Here is a 15787-nt window from a genome sequence, read left to right as displayed (position 1 = left end):
TACAGTGTCTGCCGGCTCTCTAGGCACATGGCTGTGATGCAACATCACCTAGCTCTGCTTTTCACCCTTCTGCCACCACACCTCACGCCTCGCTGCTGATGCTGCAAAACAGAGGATGCCGCCCCTTTCTGGAAACTCACACTCAGCATTGTGGAGGCCTCTGCAAGGCTGGACCCTCACGCCAGCAGGGTCACCCACCCTCCCATCTGAGGAGGGGACAACGAGGAGGGGAGACTCACCTGACTATAAAGGCACACACTGCAGCATCGGCCAAGTTGGGAAGAACATTCTGACCAGAGCCAGAGACCCACTTTTGTGTCTAATGAGGTGGGCAAACCACTGCGTCTTCACGTGGGTGAATGACTCCTGGGAGCCCAGGAGCTCAGTGGATTCTGGCAGTTCCACGTTCTGCCTCTACCCCTGTGGTGACTCCCAAGGATTAGGCCCTCTCTCTAGGTTGGCTAGAACATTTCAAGAATATGGATCAGATCCTCGCTCCTACGCTACTGAGTTCTGGATCCTCGCTGAGAGCGAGGTTCCATCCTCTCGAGCTGGGATCCTCAGCATTCAGGCACGGGTGCAGAGGCCAGCCTCACTGGAACTGAGGTCACCTGCTGAAAGGTGCTCCCCTGGAGGGCTGGTGGCCCCTGTGTCACCCCTCCCATCCAGCTCCCGTCATAGCATGTCAGTTCTCTGTCATTTCAGAAAAAAATAGTTTACATCCTGGTGAGAAAAATCTATTAGTTACCAAGTGGCACATCCAAATCTGTATTTAAGTTAAAAATGATCCTTTTGTCCCAGCTATATCTGCCTTATCAGAGGCCCTTGGACCCGTCATATTTCTATTATTAAATATATTATATAATAATAATTTCTATTATTAAATATCTTATTATAAATATCTTACTATATTTATTATTGCCATTCACTACCTTAAAATATTAACAAAACACTTCCACACCATCAAATGTTCCATTCTGTTTAACTCTGATTTCTGAAAGATTAAAACAGGGGCTGAGGGACAGAGAGGGTGAAATAAGTATAAATGAGTGACATTTATAAACTGTAGGAAGTCAGGAAAATGACACGCAGATCAGACAGACACTCATGGAGGGCCCCTGCGCAGGGCGGGGCCATCCTGGTCCACAAGGGAAGGAGCAAGGGGTCTGGGCGGGGACAGGGGGTGGCCAGGCAGGGCTGCAGCTCCTGGCCAGGTGGCTGATGGGCACATTCCACTCTGGACTTGTCTACAGACGCGTCCTGACGAGCACCTGCAAGAGCTGTGAATGGTCCATGACGCAGAGGAGAATGATACACAGGGCCTGCTCTGGGAACCTACAGCTGAAAGGAGAGACCCCGCTCATTCACATAGCCCCCCAGCCTGGAACAGCAGCATAGGGAGCCCCTGCCAGCGCTGGAGGGAAAGCAAGTCTAGGCGGCAGGGGGCGCACTACAGGAGCAAATAAGCACCTCATCCCAACCAGCCCTGGGGGCTGCACTGACAAACTATGGCTGAGGGCCAGAGGATGCAGGAGGCTTGTCTGTGGACAGCAGAGAGGGCAGCTCTGGGAGGGCAGCTCTGGGAGGGGGCAGCTGAACAAGGCTTGGGATCATGTGGGGGCATGAAGTTACAAGCTAAGGGAACAGCAGCAGCAGCAGAGGCACGGTGTGGGCTGCAGACGGCGCCAAGGCCAGGGCAGCAGGGCTGGGTGAAGAGGGACATGAATAAAAACCCTGCCAGGAGTTCCATGGGAGGGCCTGGGGTAGGGGGTTCCAGGGGAGGGGGTGCTTGGGAGGGGGGCTCCAGGGGAGAGGGCTCGAGGGAGGGTGTGCACTTTGGAATGAACTCTGTGTGAGAGGGCATGCCACTGGAGGGTACATTCTGGGCAAGAAAGACAGTGACAAGAAAAATGTAACTAACATAACAGAACAGAGGACAAAATACTGTGAGATGAAGAGACAGTTGAGCTCTCCAAGGACATCAGCCAAAGCTTTGGAGAGGAGGTGACTGCTGACTGCAAAGAACTGATGTCCTGCCCAAATGTGGCAGCATGGACACAGGGCACCAGGAATGCAGGCCCCACCCAGAGGCTGAGGAGCAGCAGTGTAGACGAAGAGAGAGGGCGTGGTGGTCCAGAGGGACCTGCCCCTGCAGACATGGCGTGGGGGTAAAGGAGTGGCAAGCTGTGCCCACAGGGAATCCTCAAGAGGGAACGGCTCACATCCCTTTTGTTTGGCCAACAGAAAGCTGCTGAATAGCTAGTGAGAAACATTGTACTGCACTGGTCGTAGGCTAGTGGGATTTCTACTAAGAAATACATACTGAGTCCTTAGCCCTGTCCTGGGATAGAGATCCTAAAACCCTGGGAACTTCCCATGTCTTTTGTTACATTAATGAGGTGACTTCTGGCAGCACCAAGAATGGGGGCTGGTTACCAGGGGAACCAAACCTCTGATCAGAAAGTTGGAGTTTCCAGTCCTACCCCCTGACCTCTGACCCCAGGGAGGGGAGAAGCCCTGGAGGTTGAGTTCAACCACAATGGCCAATGATTTAACCAGTTCTGCCTCTGTAAGGAAGCCTCCATAAAACCCCAAAAGGGGAGTTCTGGTTGTGGCTCAGTGGTAATGAACCTGACTAGGATCCGTGAGGATGTGGGTTTGGTCCCTGGCCTCGCTTAGTGGGTTCAGGATCGGGTGTTGTCTCGAGCTGCAGTGTAGGTCGCAGACGTGGCTTGGATCCTGCGTTGCTGTGGCTGTGGTGTAGGCCAGCAGCTGTAGCTCTGATTCGACCTGGGAACCTCCATATGCCACAGGCGTGGCCCTAAGAAGGCAAAACAAAACCAAACAAAACAAAACGACCAAAAGGATGGCCAGGTTGGTGACTATGCGGACACCTGGAAGTGTAAGGCAGAGCCCAGAGAGGGTGTAGGAACTCCAGCCCTTTCTGGTCTCCTGTGCTAAGCACCTCTTCCGTGGGCCTCCCTGACTTAGAGCCTTTTATGATAAACTGGCATGCTAGTAAGTAAAATGTTTCTCTGAGTTTTGTGAGCCACTCGAGCAAATTATTCACACCTCAGGAGATGGTGAGGGAAACATCCAGACCTGTGGCCGGTCCCTCAGAAGCACGTGACAACCTGGACTTGTGACTGGGGTGGGGGAGGGGGAGGAGGGAGCCGTCTGTAGGGCCAGCCCCTAACTGGAACTTGATGCACCCCGCCCCCCATAAACAGTGTCAGAATGGCACTGAGTTGTAGGACAGCCAGCTGGTGTCAGAGAGGTACCTGGTGTTGGGAAAACCCACACACACACGTGGAAACTGGGCGCGAAATGTATCCAGTTTTTTATTTTAAAGAACCGCAAAGTTCTTTAGTTCTCAGCTTCCTGGGGCTTCTAAGGCCTGCTGACCATAAGTGTAAGGCAGTAATTCTAAATGTTTCGAACTGTCCTACATGTTATTCACAATTCACTCAGAGATCAGCAACCCCTTCAAGGACGGTGCAAGTCTAACAAGTACCTGGGAAACAACTGTACCGGTTGTTTTTAGGAAATAAAGTCAACTCCCAATTTTCTGGCTCAGTGAAGAGAAACGGTGGCAGGGAAGCAAATGTATCTAAGTGTGCCCGAGCCCTCACCCGCCGCTTCTTCCCGCAGGGCACTGAGTCCCACCAGAGGATGCTGTTAAGGGGAGGAAGGTTTTTAATCCCACAAGTCCCCCAGTCCCAGGGGCGAGGTAACACGCCCATAGGCAAGGCCTGCAGAGCAGGAGGGACGTTTAAACCTAAGTGTCTCTAACTCCAAAGCCCATCTTCTTGCTCCTCAACACGACCAACATCCAAAGCAAAACAGTATCAGGCATCCCACTGCCTGGCGGTGTGGGTCATTTGTGGGTAAACAATTAATAATATAGTAACAGAAACAAGGTCCATTTTGACAAATTCAGCATCAAATGTGATCAGCATTACAGTTTCCAAGTGCTCTGACTAAAAAGATAGCCAAAAGGTAAGCCTGTAGCTGTCTGAAGTGAGCACAAGCTTTTGCTTTTGAGATTTTTTTTTTTTTCATCATTTTAAGGACATTCAGGAAACACAAAGCACAATAGAAAGATCTTGATGCCTTGCTTGGTGATAAGTATTTCATTTTGACTCTATGTCTAGAAAAAGCCGACCACGCAGGACTGTACATGAGATAAACAGGCAAACTGTGCTCTGGAAACATGAGAAAGGCGCTTGGACTCTGGACGCAGGTGTAGTGCCGGGGTCCCAGTGGGCAGGGCAGCCAGGAAACCACCGTCACCCTGCCTACATGCTGGCGCCCATCCCAGCTGGATGGGGACACTCAAGTGTCACTCTGAAAAAGCTTTCCCCAGTTATCGTTTCCAGAACTCAGACTCAGCCTTTGTGACTGAATATTATGAATTATCAAATACTATGGTCTTGGACAAAATACAGTGCACAGACATTCCTACAGAAGCTTGGAGCTACAGCAGGTCCTATGTCTTGGCTCAGGTTCTGCGATGAGTATAAATATATTGATTTAATGGCATCAGAAAAAAGATACAGGCTAACTTATAAGAATAAAATTTTAAGTAATGCTAATAAAATCTGTGTGAAAACTAGCAAATTCTAATTGTGCTTACTTGTGGCATTTCCATCTTGAAAGGGGGCACCACTCTCTCTCCACTGGTCTGTGTGTCCCTGTGCTCTCTGAATCCAAGTCAACACCATTCTAAGAGGCCTGGCTGGACCAGCCCATGCCATTCGGCTCTGTCCTCAAAATGGCAATAGCAGTCTGCATAGTTTGTACTCATTCACAGGCAGCTATGTGATTTTATTCTATTGCATACACATATAAACCACGGCTCGCTCAAACATAAATTGGGAGATCACTTAAGAAAAAAACTATATATATATATATACATATATTCACACACACACACACACACACACACACACACACATATATAGTGCCTTTGTTTCCAAGGCATTTATTATAATTCTGAGCTACAAATCTGTTGTAAAGGGTCAAAAGAAAATATTCATAAAGAAAAACAGATGAGAAGAAAGATTTTAAACCATCTCATATTTTCTTTGATTGCTCTTATTTTCACAGAATACCCCAGTAGACAACCTGCTGTGATACCTTTTGTAACAATTCTTCACAGTAAATCAAAAAAACAGATAAAGTTCAAGTTGGGTTCTGTCTCCAAAAAATGGTAGGGTGGGTTGGATGATCTTCCAGCCTTTTTTCCAAGCCCTGAACTTTCAGTAGTCTCTGCAATGTTTGAGCAGTAAAGCTATCATATTACATGTAATAAAGTACTGAAGGCAACTGTTGAATCACATAAACATAACAAAAGTAAAACAACATGGTACAAAAAATACCTGGAAGTTAAAACATCTGAAAACGCCTTAAAATATCTGAAAATTAATTTTGGTAAGATGACTTTGTTGGTATAGGAGAAAATGCTGTGTGTGGGTATAGAGATCTACTTACAAAATGTTAATTACTTTGATCTGATTATCAAAGTTATTGGACATACAAATTTAGTTTGCATTATCTGAATAAATAAGATCAACACTAACTTAAAATAGCATGGGCAATACAAGATAGTTTGATGTGCTTTTTTGGTACAAATACACCCATAAGAGATAGGAGGAGAGTCAGAAGCTACATGTATCTACAGGTATCCGTGGCTATGTATCCATACTGCAGGCAAGTGCTCCAACCAGCACCCCGCCATGCAGGCAGCCATGCAGGCAGCTATGGGGTGTGGTTTTCTGTGAATGAAGCTAAGAAAGTACAAAAAGGTGACATATGTCTTCAGAGTCTCATGAGACCAAGTTCAAGGCACTATGAGTTATTCTGTTTGGCATAAACGAAGTAATTCTGTTCTTGGTGGAAAATGGTAGAAGGGTAAGGTATGAGGTGAGCAGCGGACAGACTGTGGAGGCCTGTGTTCGTGCAAGGGAATCTCAACTCTACGAGACTGGGAAAAGGTTAGATCTGGGTTCTATACGGACTGTTACAGGAAAGAAATGAAAGAGACTCTTATGAAGCTGTTGCAAGATCAAGGCAAGACCCTCAAACTTTGTTTTGCTGGAGGACCTAGACGAACTATTTGTCTCTATTTTCCAGTGGAAAAAGATTCTGAGATAAATAAATAACAAAATAAATTTTGGCATAGGACAGTGTATGTGTGAGTATGTGTGTATTTTTGCTTTGATATATATTGAACCAGACTATGAGCATGTCTTTGGTATCTAAAAATTAATAAGACTAATGATGCAGATACCACTACTTACAAACCAGAGTTAACCAGCAGACTATGATAAACTATATTAATAATTATTAATCCAAACAAACACATTCACAAAAAAAGTAAGCACGGCAGAAATAAAATATCGTAACCAGTGAAGACATCTGACTCCCCCAAACTACTGGGATTCCAATTACCCTAACTGCAAGTACACAAAACAGGAATTATGTAATACTGCCAGGAACACAGGAAGGTCAAACTGAAGACAAAATTAAATTAAATTATTTGGGAAACCCTAATAACCTATTCATTTTAGCATGATTTCCAACTTTGTAATCCTTAATAATTCACATAATTTTACATGAAAAGGAAAATCTATAGACTGTTACATCATTGCCTAACCGCAGCTAACACTTGCTGAACACATGCTATGGGCCAGGCTATGCACACATTTATCTCAATTCTTCATTATAAATTATGAGACAGACATACTCATATCTCCTCCAATTTCTAAGTGAGGAAACAGACACAGAGAGTCACACAGCTAAGCAAGCAGTAAAACTGAGATTCACATCTAAGCATTCTGGCTCCAGATGTCATACTTTGAACCACTAGGGAACACTGCTGCTAGAACCAGAATGTTTAGATGGGGAGGATCTGTGTGACGCACTAACCAGCACCTGCAGCACACTCTGCAGATCACCTGTAACTATGATGGGAACTCAAGTGCAATGGCATTGAGACGGGGAGGAGAGGGTCAGAGACTCGGTCTGGAGAAATTAGCAAGAAGAGTCAGCAAGATGATGACTGGTTGAGTGTGGGGTGAGGGAGGGAGAGAGAGGGAGCAGAGTCTAGAAGGACTGCAGAGGAAGCAGGAACTTTGGACGCAAGTAACAGCTACAGTAGAAGGGCACATTCTTGGCTTGGGATGAAGCTGAGGTTCTGTCAACCCACAGACCTCAAGATGCTTCTGAGACATTTGGGTCGAGAAGCCCTGTAGGCAGCCCGACCAAGGGCTGGCAATGTGTGAGGCGGAGTGAAGGGAGCTGTCTCTACCGGAACCGCTGATCCATGCCTATTTCCCTTGAAATCAGCCCTACCTGAGAAAGTTACCAGGATGAGGGACAGAAGTGTGTGTGCTGGTGTGTGGGAAGGGGGTTAACATAACGTGAGAGCCACTTCCGTGGCACGAGGGCACAGGAAACCAGGGAGGACAAAAAGTGAGATCAGGAAAAACCACAAAGCAAAGGTGCAGACACTTCCCCCGGCACAGAAAAGACTTGTTCTCCCTGCTGCATAGTCTCTGCGTGCAGACCCTCCGCATACTAACGCACTGTACATTATCACACAGGATCCGGGTGCAGTCTCGAAAGAACCTAGCACAACGTAAAGCTGTTTGTCAAGTTATTAAGTTAGTCATTCTCTGCACCGCCATAAGAAGTTAAGGCATTCTTTCAACACTGCAGTTAGTCCTTTTAGATCTAAGGTTCAAGCATCATTGGGCTGGTTCACCCTCATTAACAGGAAAGCACACTATCTTCGCCCCAATAAGCCAAAGGGAGGGCAAAGTGAGGGAACAAAAACACAAGAATGGAAAGTGCTGCAAAGTGTCTGGAACTAGCTATTAGTCTTGTCAGCCTAATCTGAGGAGAGGAACCCTGCAGACAAAAGAATAAAATATTTTGGTTTGAGGTTCATTAGAATTTAGAGTGGTTAATTTCCTCCTTAACCTTAAGTACATAGAAAGACAGATGTGATGATGACACTCAATATAACACAAACCTGTCCTTTTACTCAATGTTTACAACTAAAACATTTTAAACTGCTTACATTGAAAATATTTCGGGTTTTCTAAAACTTTTTGAAATCTATCTATGAAACAACCTTGTTAAGACTGAGTGTTTTAAAAAAAAACATACTTCAGCCAAAGGCAATGGCCAAAATTATATGGATTTAGAACTGGCTCAGTTTTCCAAACTAAAATGTGGAAAATAAAGATTCTTCTAGTCAACATCATTTAAATAATTCCTTAATGACTATAACTTTTAATTTATACAAAACATGTCTTTTGAGGGTAAATTGTGAATGATTGGCTTTTAGTATACCTACAGGGCTAATTAACCAATTCACCTATCTGATATTGAGCTTTAAAGTACTTCTAATGACATGAAAAACAGCACTAAGTTAGCTTCAGGCCAAGTATTTAGAAAGCAGCAACACAAAGAGCAGATACTCACAATATGGCTCTTCTAGGGGATGCCCTGTGACATCACTCTACCCGACTGGGTGGATATCAGGGCTCTCTGCATCCATCTAGTAGTCATATTTGGTTTTTTTGTTTTTGTTTTTGTTTCTTGTCTTTTTGTCTTTTCTAGGGCTGCTCTCGTGGCATATGGAGGTTCCCAGGCTAGGGGTCTAATCAGAGCTGTAGCTGCGGGCCTACACCAGAGCCACAGCAACGTAGGATCCGAGCCACGTCTGTGACCTACACCACAGCTCACGGCAACGCCAGATCCTTAACCCACTGAGCAAGGCCAGGGATCAAAACTGCAACCTCATGGTTCCTAGTCGGATTCGTTAACCACTGAGCCACGACAGGAAGTCCTAGTAGTCATATTTGTGATCCCAGCCATCAAAATGCACCTGCCGAAAATTAGTATTTGGAAATCAGTATTTCACTAAGCCTGTATCAAAATATTAGAAAACAGATCTCTGAAATTGAGATTAAAATTGTTAAAATCTCACATTACAGCTGAAACAATATTTAAAATGTTCTATGAAACAACCTTATAACCTAGCCAGCAAAGGCTATGTGCCAATTTTTCCAAGAAATTAAAGAAGCTGTTGCATTAAAAAAATCTGTCAAGGATTGGTTAGAATTTAAAGGGATAAGACCAATCCAATCCATTTTCCCAACTAGGAAATTCTATAATGTTAAGAGAACATTTCCTATCCTATAGACACTGCAAGAACAATGATGACATCCTTGATAATGACAGTCACCACCTGGCACCAGTATAAGCCTTATACTGTGAGAAATGCATGGATTAGGGTAAAAGCAAGCAATACACTTCGGAATCCTTACAAATGAGGAGAGACAGAGCCATGGGAACAATGGAAGCAAAGAAAGCAGATGGAGTGGCTACTGAGGTGGAAGGATTAAGAGCTTTCTTAGTAGCTATTACAGGACAAAGTGGAAGCTGTCAGGGAACCGAGGACAGGACAAGGTCCAGTCCAGTCCAACAAGCCTACTGGCTGGCACTGTTTTACATTGCCCTACCCTCTCCCCCTGCCCCCCGCCCCAGCACTGTTTTACAACAAACCTACCACACACACACACACACACACACACACACACACACATGCATGCACAGAGCACTGTTTTACATCTCACCTACTACACAATTCACACATATACAGACAGGTCTGAGAATACTTAAAACAAAGCCCAATTTCTGAAACAAAAAAGCAATTACTTATTTCTGAAACTTAGAAAACTCCATATTCTAGAAGTTTCACATCAAGATGAAAGAATCAAATTTATCCACGAAGATCAAAAAAAAAAAAATAAGAATGACAGTGTTTTGTTATTATATAACTCTGTTGATTCTCCTAGATATTTTTTTGTTTCTGACAATAAAGGGAAAAATCTTTTCTATACAAAAAAAAACCTCATAATTTTTTGAAAATCATACTTTGTATGAAAAGAGTAAGATGGCTAGCATTATAAAAATATAAGTTTATTATGCAGGGCATAGAACAACAACAACAAAAAAGTAAAACTGTATAGAGTAAGTGCCAAATAAAATCCCAACATTTTTTTCTCAAGATCCATCTTTCTAAGGGAGTGGCTCTCAAAGTGTAGCTCCCAGACCAGCAGCATCAGTATCACCTGGACACGAGTTAGAAATGCGAACTGTTCAGCCCCAACTCAATCCTACTGAATCAGAGCTCTAAAGGGGGAGGCTTAACAATCTGTGTATAAATGGGTCCTCCAGATGCATCTGACACACTCTAAGGTTAGAGGACCAATAACCTTAGGAATAACTTTCAAAACCAAACTTCTACCATACTTAGGCTTCTGCACATGACAGAATACCTTTCACAGTAACAATAACTATAATACTGGATGAGATGCATGAAGTGACGATTTTAGACAAACTACAGGCAGCACAAAAATGTAACCCCTAAGTGCACCAAGATGAGCTCTGAACATTAGTCTGGAGACCATTTCCTCACAGCAGCACACAGGGGAGAGCTGTGCCGAGGAGACATAGATTGCAATTCAGAGCTTAGGAAGGAGCTGGAAACGGGAGGACAAAGCCTGGAGATGACAGAATCATAAGAGGGGGACACCAGAACTCTAAGTGAGTCATTCACAAGACCTTGGCTAAGGGCTGGACTTTACATACATATGCATAGGGAGATGTAGTGAAGCCAAGCAGAGACCAGCTGATACAGAGCTGAGAGTAAGACAGAAATACTAGAGGAAACACATTGCTGGGGGAATAGAGACACCAGAGTGGAGAGAGCTCAGTAACACCTTGAGAATTTGACTTGAGACACCAAAATGGTCACACTGTTAGAGTAAGAACCATGTTCTAGAATACAGGCTACTCTGGACCAGCCCTAAAAAAGGCTAAAATCAAGCCTCAACAAGATTAAGAAGAATCACCAGTAATTAACTGTCTGACAAAACAAACTATTCTTCTTAAAGGAAGAAAAAAAAAACTCCCAACTCTGTATACTGTATCATCCATAATGTCCAATATAGAATAAAATTTTGTTAGACATACAAATAAGCAGGTAAATGTGAGCCATGCTCAATATTTCAAAAGCAGTCAATAGAAAGAGACCCTGAGATGATCCAGATATTGGAATTAGCAGGGACTTTAAATTAACTTTCAAAATACGTTCAAGGATTTAAAGGAAAAATGGTCTTGATGAGGAAACAGACAGGGAATCTTGGTAGGGAAATGGAAGGTATAAAAGAGAAACAAATGGAAGTTGTACAGTTGAAAAGCAAAATACCTGAAATAAAAATTTTCTGGATGGGCTTAATGATTGGAGATGGCAGAGAAGAATGGTGAGTGAACATGGAAATAGATTAATAGAAATTATTAATCTCAAGTACACACAAAAGATTTACAAATGAATAAAGCACAGGTACTTGTGAGATAATATCAACTGGTCAAACATACATGTATTTGGCGTTCAGAAGAAGAGGAGATAAAATGGAACACAAATAATGAGCAAATAAGACAAAAACTAAAAGAATAACGTCAAAAAAATCTCCCTATTTTGGCCAAAAATGCCAATTTACAAGCTTAAGAAGAATGGCTAAATACAAAGGAAATAAAAACTAGGAAAATCATAGTCAAACTACTGAAGATGAAAGACAAAGGAAAACATCTCGAAGGCAGCCGGAGAAGCACAACATATTACATATAGAGAAACCGTGATGAGAGTGTTGCCAGCTTCTCATCAGAGACCACAGAGACAAGAAGACAATGACATGACAACATCAGGGCACTGAGAGGGAAAAAACCTGTCAACCTAAGGTTTTAAATCTTACAAAAATATCCTTCAAAAAGGAGTAAAATAAGGGGATAGTCAGATAAACCAAAACTGAAAAAGTCATCACCTACACATCTGTACTACAAGAAATTCTGCAGGAATGAATAGATTCAGGGAACTGAATCTAATTTCTTGAGCTAGAATATGATAGAAGATAGTATGAGAAAAAGAATGTATACATATGCATGACTGGGTCACTATGCTGTACAGCAGGAATTGGCACAACACTGTAAAGCAACTATAATAAAAATAAATTAAAAATAAGGATAGACAGGTATATTATTGGGACAGAATAATGTGTGTGTGTATATACACACATAATTGCTTTTCAATAAATATGACAATGGTGTTCAATGAGAAAAGGCCAGTCTTTCCAACAAATAGTACTGGGCCCACTGGAAATCCACTTGTGAGAAAAAAATGAGCCATCAGACTTTTACCTCACATTCCATGTACAAATCAATCTGAAATGGATTTGGACCTAAAGCTCAAACTATCAAACTCAAGAAGATCAAACTTAAGATAAAATCTTCATAATACTGAGATATTCAAGGATTTCTTAACATACAGACAGCACTACCCATAAAACATATTGATAAATTTAATTTTCATCATAATAAAAATTTTACATTCTTCAAAATCATCATTAATAAAAAGGAACACTAAGCCAGAGACATTTGCAATACATTTATCTTAGAAAAGACTTGACTGCCCAATAAATAATGGGTAAAAAGACTTGAAAACTCTTTGAAAAGAGAAGGTTCATGAACGGCCAGCAAGAAAATTTTAAAAACCCTCACATCTCTATTAGAAAGAGCAACCAAAATGACCAACTATTACACACCCATTTGAACAACTTACATAACTGATAGCACCAATTACTGGTGAGGCTGTGGAGCTCCCAGAACATCCGGACAATGTCAGCAAGGCTGTAAGACTGCACAATCACTTTTGAAAATGTTTTGCAACCATTAAATTGCAAATTTAAATATATGTCTACTCTGTGATCCCCAGAAATTCCACCCCAGGGATGAAAATACAAAGCGGTGTAAACAAATGTTACTTGCAGTTTCATTCATAACAGCCAAAACCTGAAAAAAATTGCCCGACAGGTGAATATCTATTTACAAACCAGTGTGCTATGTGCATAAAATGAATATTAGTCACCAATAAAGAAGAATGGACTGTGCACACACATGAACGTGCATCAGTCAAAGAGATGCCATGCTGAGCAGTGAGGATGGGCGTGGGAGATGCACCTGCACGCCTCCACTGATGCAAAGTTTGACAAGAGTCACAGAAAGCAGATCCCTGGCTGTCTGGGAGGGCATGGGGAGCAGTGCTAAGAGTAACCTTCTGCGGTACTGGAAACATTTCAAATCTTGACTGGGGTGATTATACATTTCTCAAACTCATCAAAATCTGCACCTAAAATCCGGACATTTTATCATTTGTAAACTATATCTTTTTTTTATTTTATTTTCCCACTGTATAGCAAGGGGATCAAGTTATCCTTACATGTATACATTACAATTACATTTTTTTACCCACCCTTTGTTCTGTTGCAACATGAGTATCTAGACAAAGTTCTCAATGCTATTACTATATCTTAAATAGAGTTATTAATATTTAAAATATTCTACATCAGCTGCTGTCATGCAGGGCTGGCTGTTCTGATCTTGTACTACATTTATTTCTGGTGATGTTTTAGAACTCTGGACAAAGCCAAACTGCACACTGCCAGGACCAGGCAACTGAAAGGTCCAGCTGTGAAAGGGCAAAATTGGCGTTTCTTTCCAGAATGAGGCCTGATTTACCAACAAAGAGAAGTTTATGTACATGAGTATAATGTGGTGGGGAAGAAAGAGAACAATTTCTCAGTCTTTAATATTTCAGCCTACCCCATCTCAGTGTCCTTCTCTTTTAATTTTACAATACGACTGTTTATGTTTCAAAAGCAAGGGAACGCCCCCAAATGCAAAGAAGATAGGCCAAGGGCTCCAACAAGGTCCTGCATGAAAGAGCAGGGCTTTTTAGTTCAGCTGTTGTGCCTCAATCTACTATAGAATTTAGGTCTAAAATGGAAAAAGCTAAAAGATAGTATCTTTAAAAACATTTTTTAACTCAGATAGAAATGATGTTCTTATGTACTCTATTCAACATTTCTCCCTTATACTCATTAAGGCTGTGTATAACAACCTTGGAAAGGATAATTTCATATTTCTTTACAAAGGAAAGAGTGGAAATTCAAACTAGTCCTTCCTAATCCAAAGATATGATGCCCCTGCCCCACAAGGGCCATCTAAACTTGGAAAATATAACCAAAATCTGCATTCATATGTGACTTTATGAAAGATATTTTCATATCCTTTGATCTTCATAACTCTGGAGGAAAATCCAATTTTAAGAATTCTAACCAGATGGCATGTTAATACAGGATACTGGCATTTTAAGGGTATTTACGAAGCGTCTTTTTGTAAGGCAAAGAATCATTTTGAAAACCAAATCATCTCCGGCTCTGTATTTCATACACTTACGATATTCTACATACTTGGGTTTGCATAAAGCTAGGTAAATATATAGACCCTTCTTGCTCAGATTCTGCTAAACTGGAAAACAAAGGTCAGAAAATCACATTGACTACTGTCTCAAGTCCTTAACCTTGCACAGATACTGATGCTTCCTGACGGTATTGCCACTGTTTGCATTTGTTATTGACGGTTGATAAAATAACTTGGACATTTAAGAACCAGATGTGCACAGAAAAAACCAAGCACAAGTCCTTCATGTACATGCAGAGCTACCCATTGTCTGGACTGAACTTCTTCCTGTTTTGCCTCATCATTTACTGTCCCCAGTACTGTCCCCAGATCAGGGACTTTCTGTCAACCCTGGAGCTTTGTCCCCACACCTCCACGATTCCTAGCACATTGGCTTACACATCATCAGACCTCAGAACTGTCAGCTGAGTCAGAAGCAGGGGGGTAATTACCGCTCCTCACTGCTCCTTTGGGCAGCTGGAAAATAGGCTGTCATTTGTCCATTGAAGAACCAGTGGAGCTAAATTTAATGCTCAATCATAACAATTTTATTAGCCTAATTGATTATTATACATGTTTGCTCCTGCTATATGGTTTTTAAATTTTTAATTTCCATTTTAACAGGCTTATTGGATATATGTATTTTATTGTCAGAGGCCTCAAGTCTATTTCAAAGGCTTACGGTGAATGAATTATAAGCATGTATATTTATGATGTGAACTTACTGAGAAAGCTTCAAATGAATACATTTTTAGTTAGTGAGACTTAGCCTTAAATTTCATTCTTGAAAGAAGAACTGGGTTCTCATATATTATCCCAACACCCCTTACTCCTAACTACTGGTGCTGAGACTACAAGAAATCTTACTTCCAATGATGAGAGACCCAGGGCTCTGCTCTGGGTCACATGGGGGACACGGAGAGAGACTGAGGCTGGAGTCTGTTTGCTGCAGGATGAGAATGCTCGTCTCCTTCCTTCACAAGATACCCCCATAATCTAAGAGCAAGCACATCCCCTAAGGCAAGGGGACTCACTTTTGTTGTGTGCTGACATATTCCAGGCATAGCTGTAAATGTATATATTCTCACTTAATGACCATGACACTTTGTTTTCACAGATGATGAAAAGGAACATTTTAGGAAGTCTGCAGAGACCACACAGCCAGTACATGGCAAAACCAGACTTAGCTGAGAACAGTTTATGGAGAGAACCATCCAAGAATAAAAATTATGAGTTTCTTTGGGATCACTCTACCTAAGACTCTACTGTAGCGGAGGTGAATCAACTTTTTAAAATAGAAAAAGGCATTTTCATAACAAAGACGAGGCACCATGGTGACAGATGCTCTGCAGCCCAGGACCACCCATACTGTGCACATGACACGAATTCCACAGTGAGTCAATCTACTTACATG

The 15787-nt window shown here is 42.3% G+C and overlaps 1 protein-coding gene across 1 annotated transcript in view; it reads right to left on the bottom strand.

Moving 5' to 3' along the window:
- Positions 1–15787, bottom strand: part of L3MBTL4 (L3MBTL histone methyl-lysine binding protein 4) — a 243846-nt gene that overhangs the window by 140914 nt on the left and 87145 nt on the right. The window contains 2 exon segments of the mRNA XM_053743522.1: positions 8494–8559; positions 8839–8899. Of these exon segments, the coding sequence (XP_053599497.1) occupies positions 8494–8559; positions 8839–8899 (127 nt within the window).

This window comes from Phacochoerus africanus, chromosome 8 (assembly GCF_016906955.1).
Source record: "Phacochoerus africanus isolate WHEZ1 chromosome 8, ROS_Pafr_v1, whole genome shotgun sequence".
NCBI classification, from domain to species: Eukaryota; Metazoa; Chordata; class Mammalia; order Artiodactyla; family Suidae; genus Phacochoerus; species Phacochoerus africanus.
Note: the sequence above shows the minus strand (reverse complement) of the source record. Positions and strands in the feature narration are given on the sequence as shown.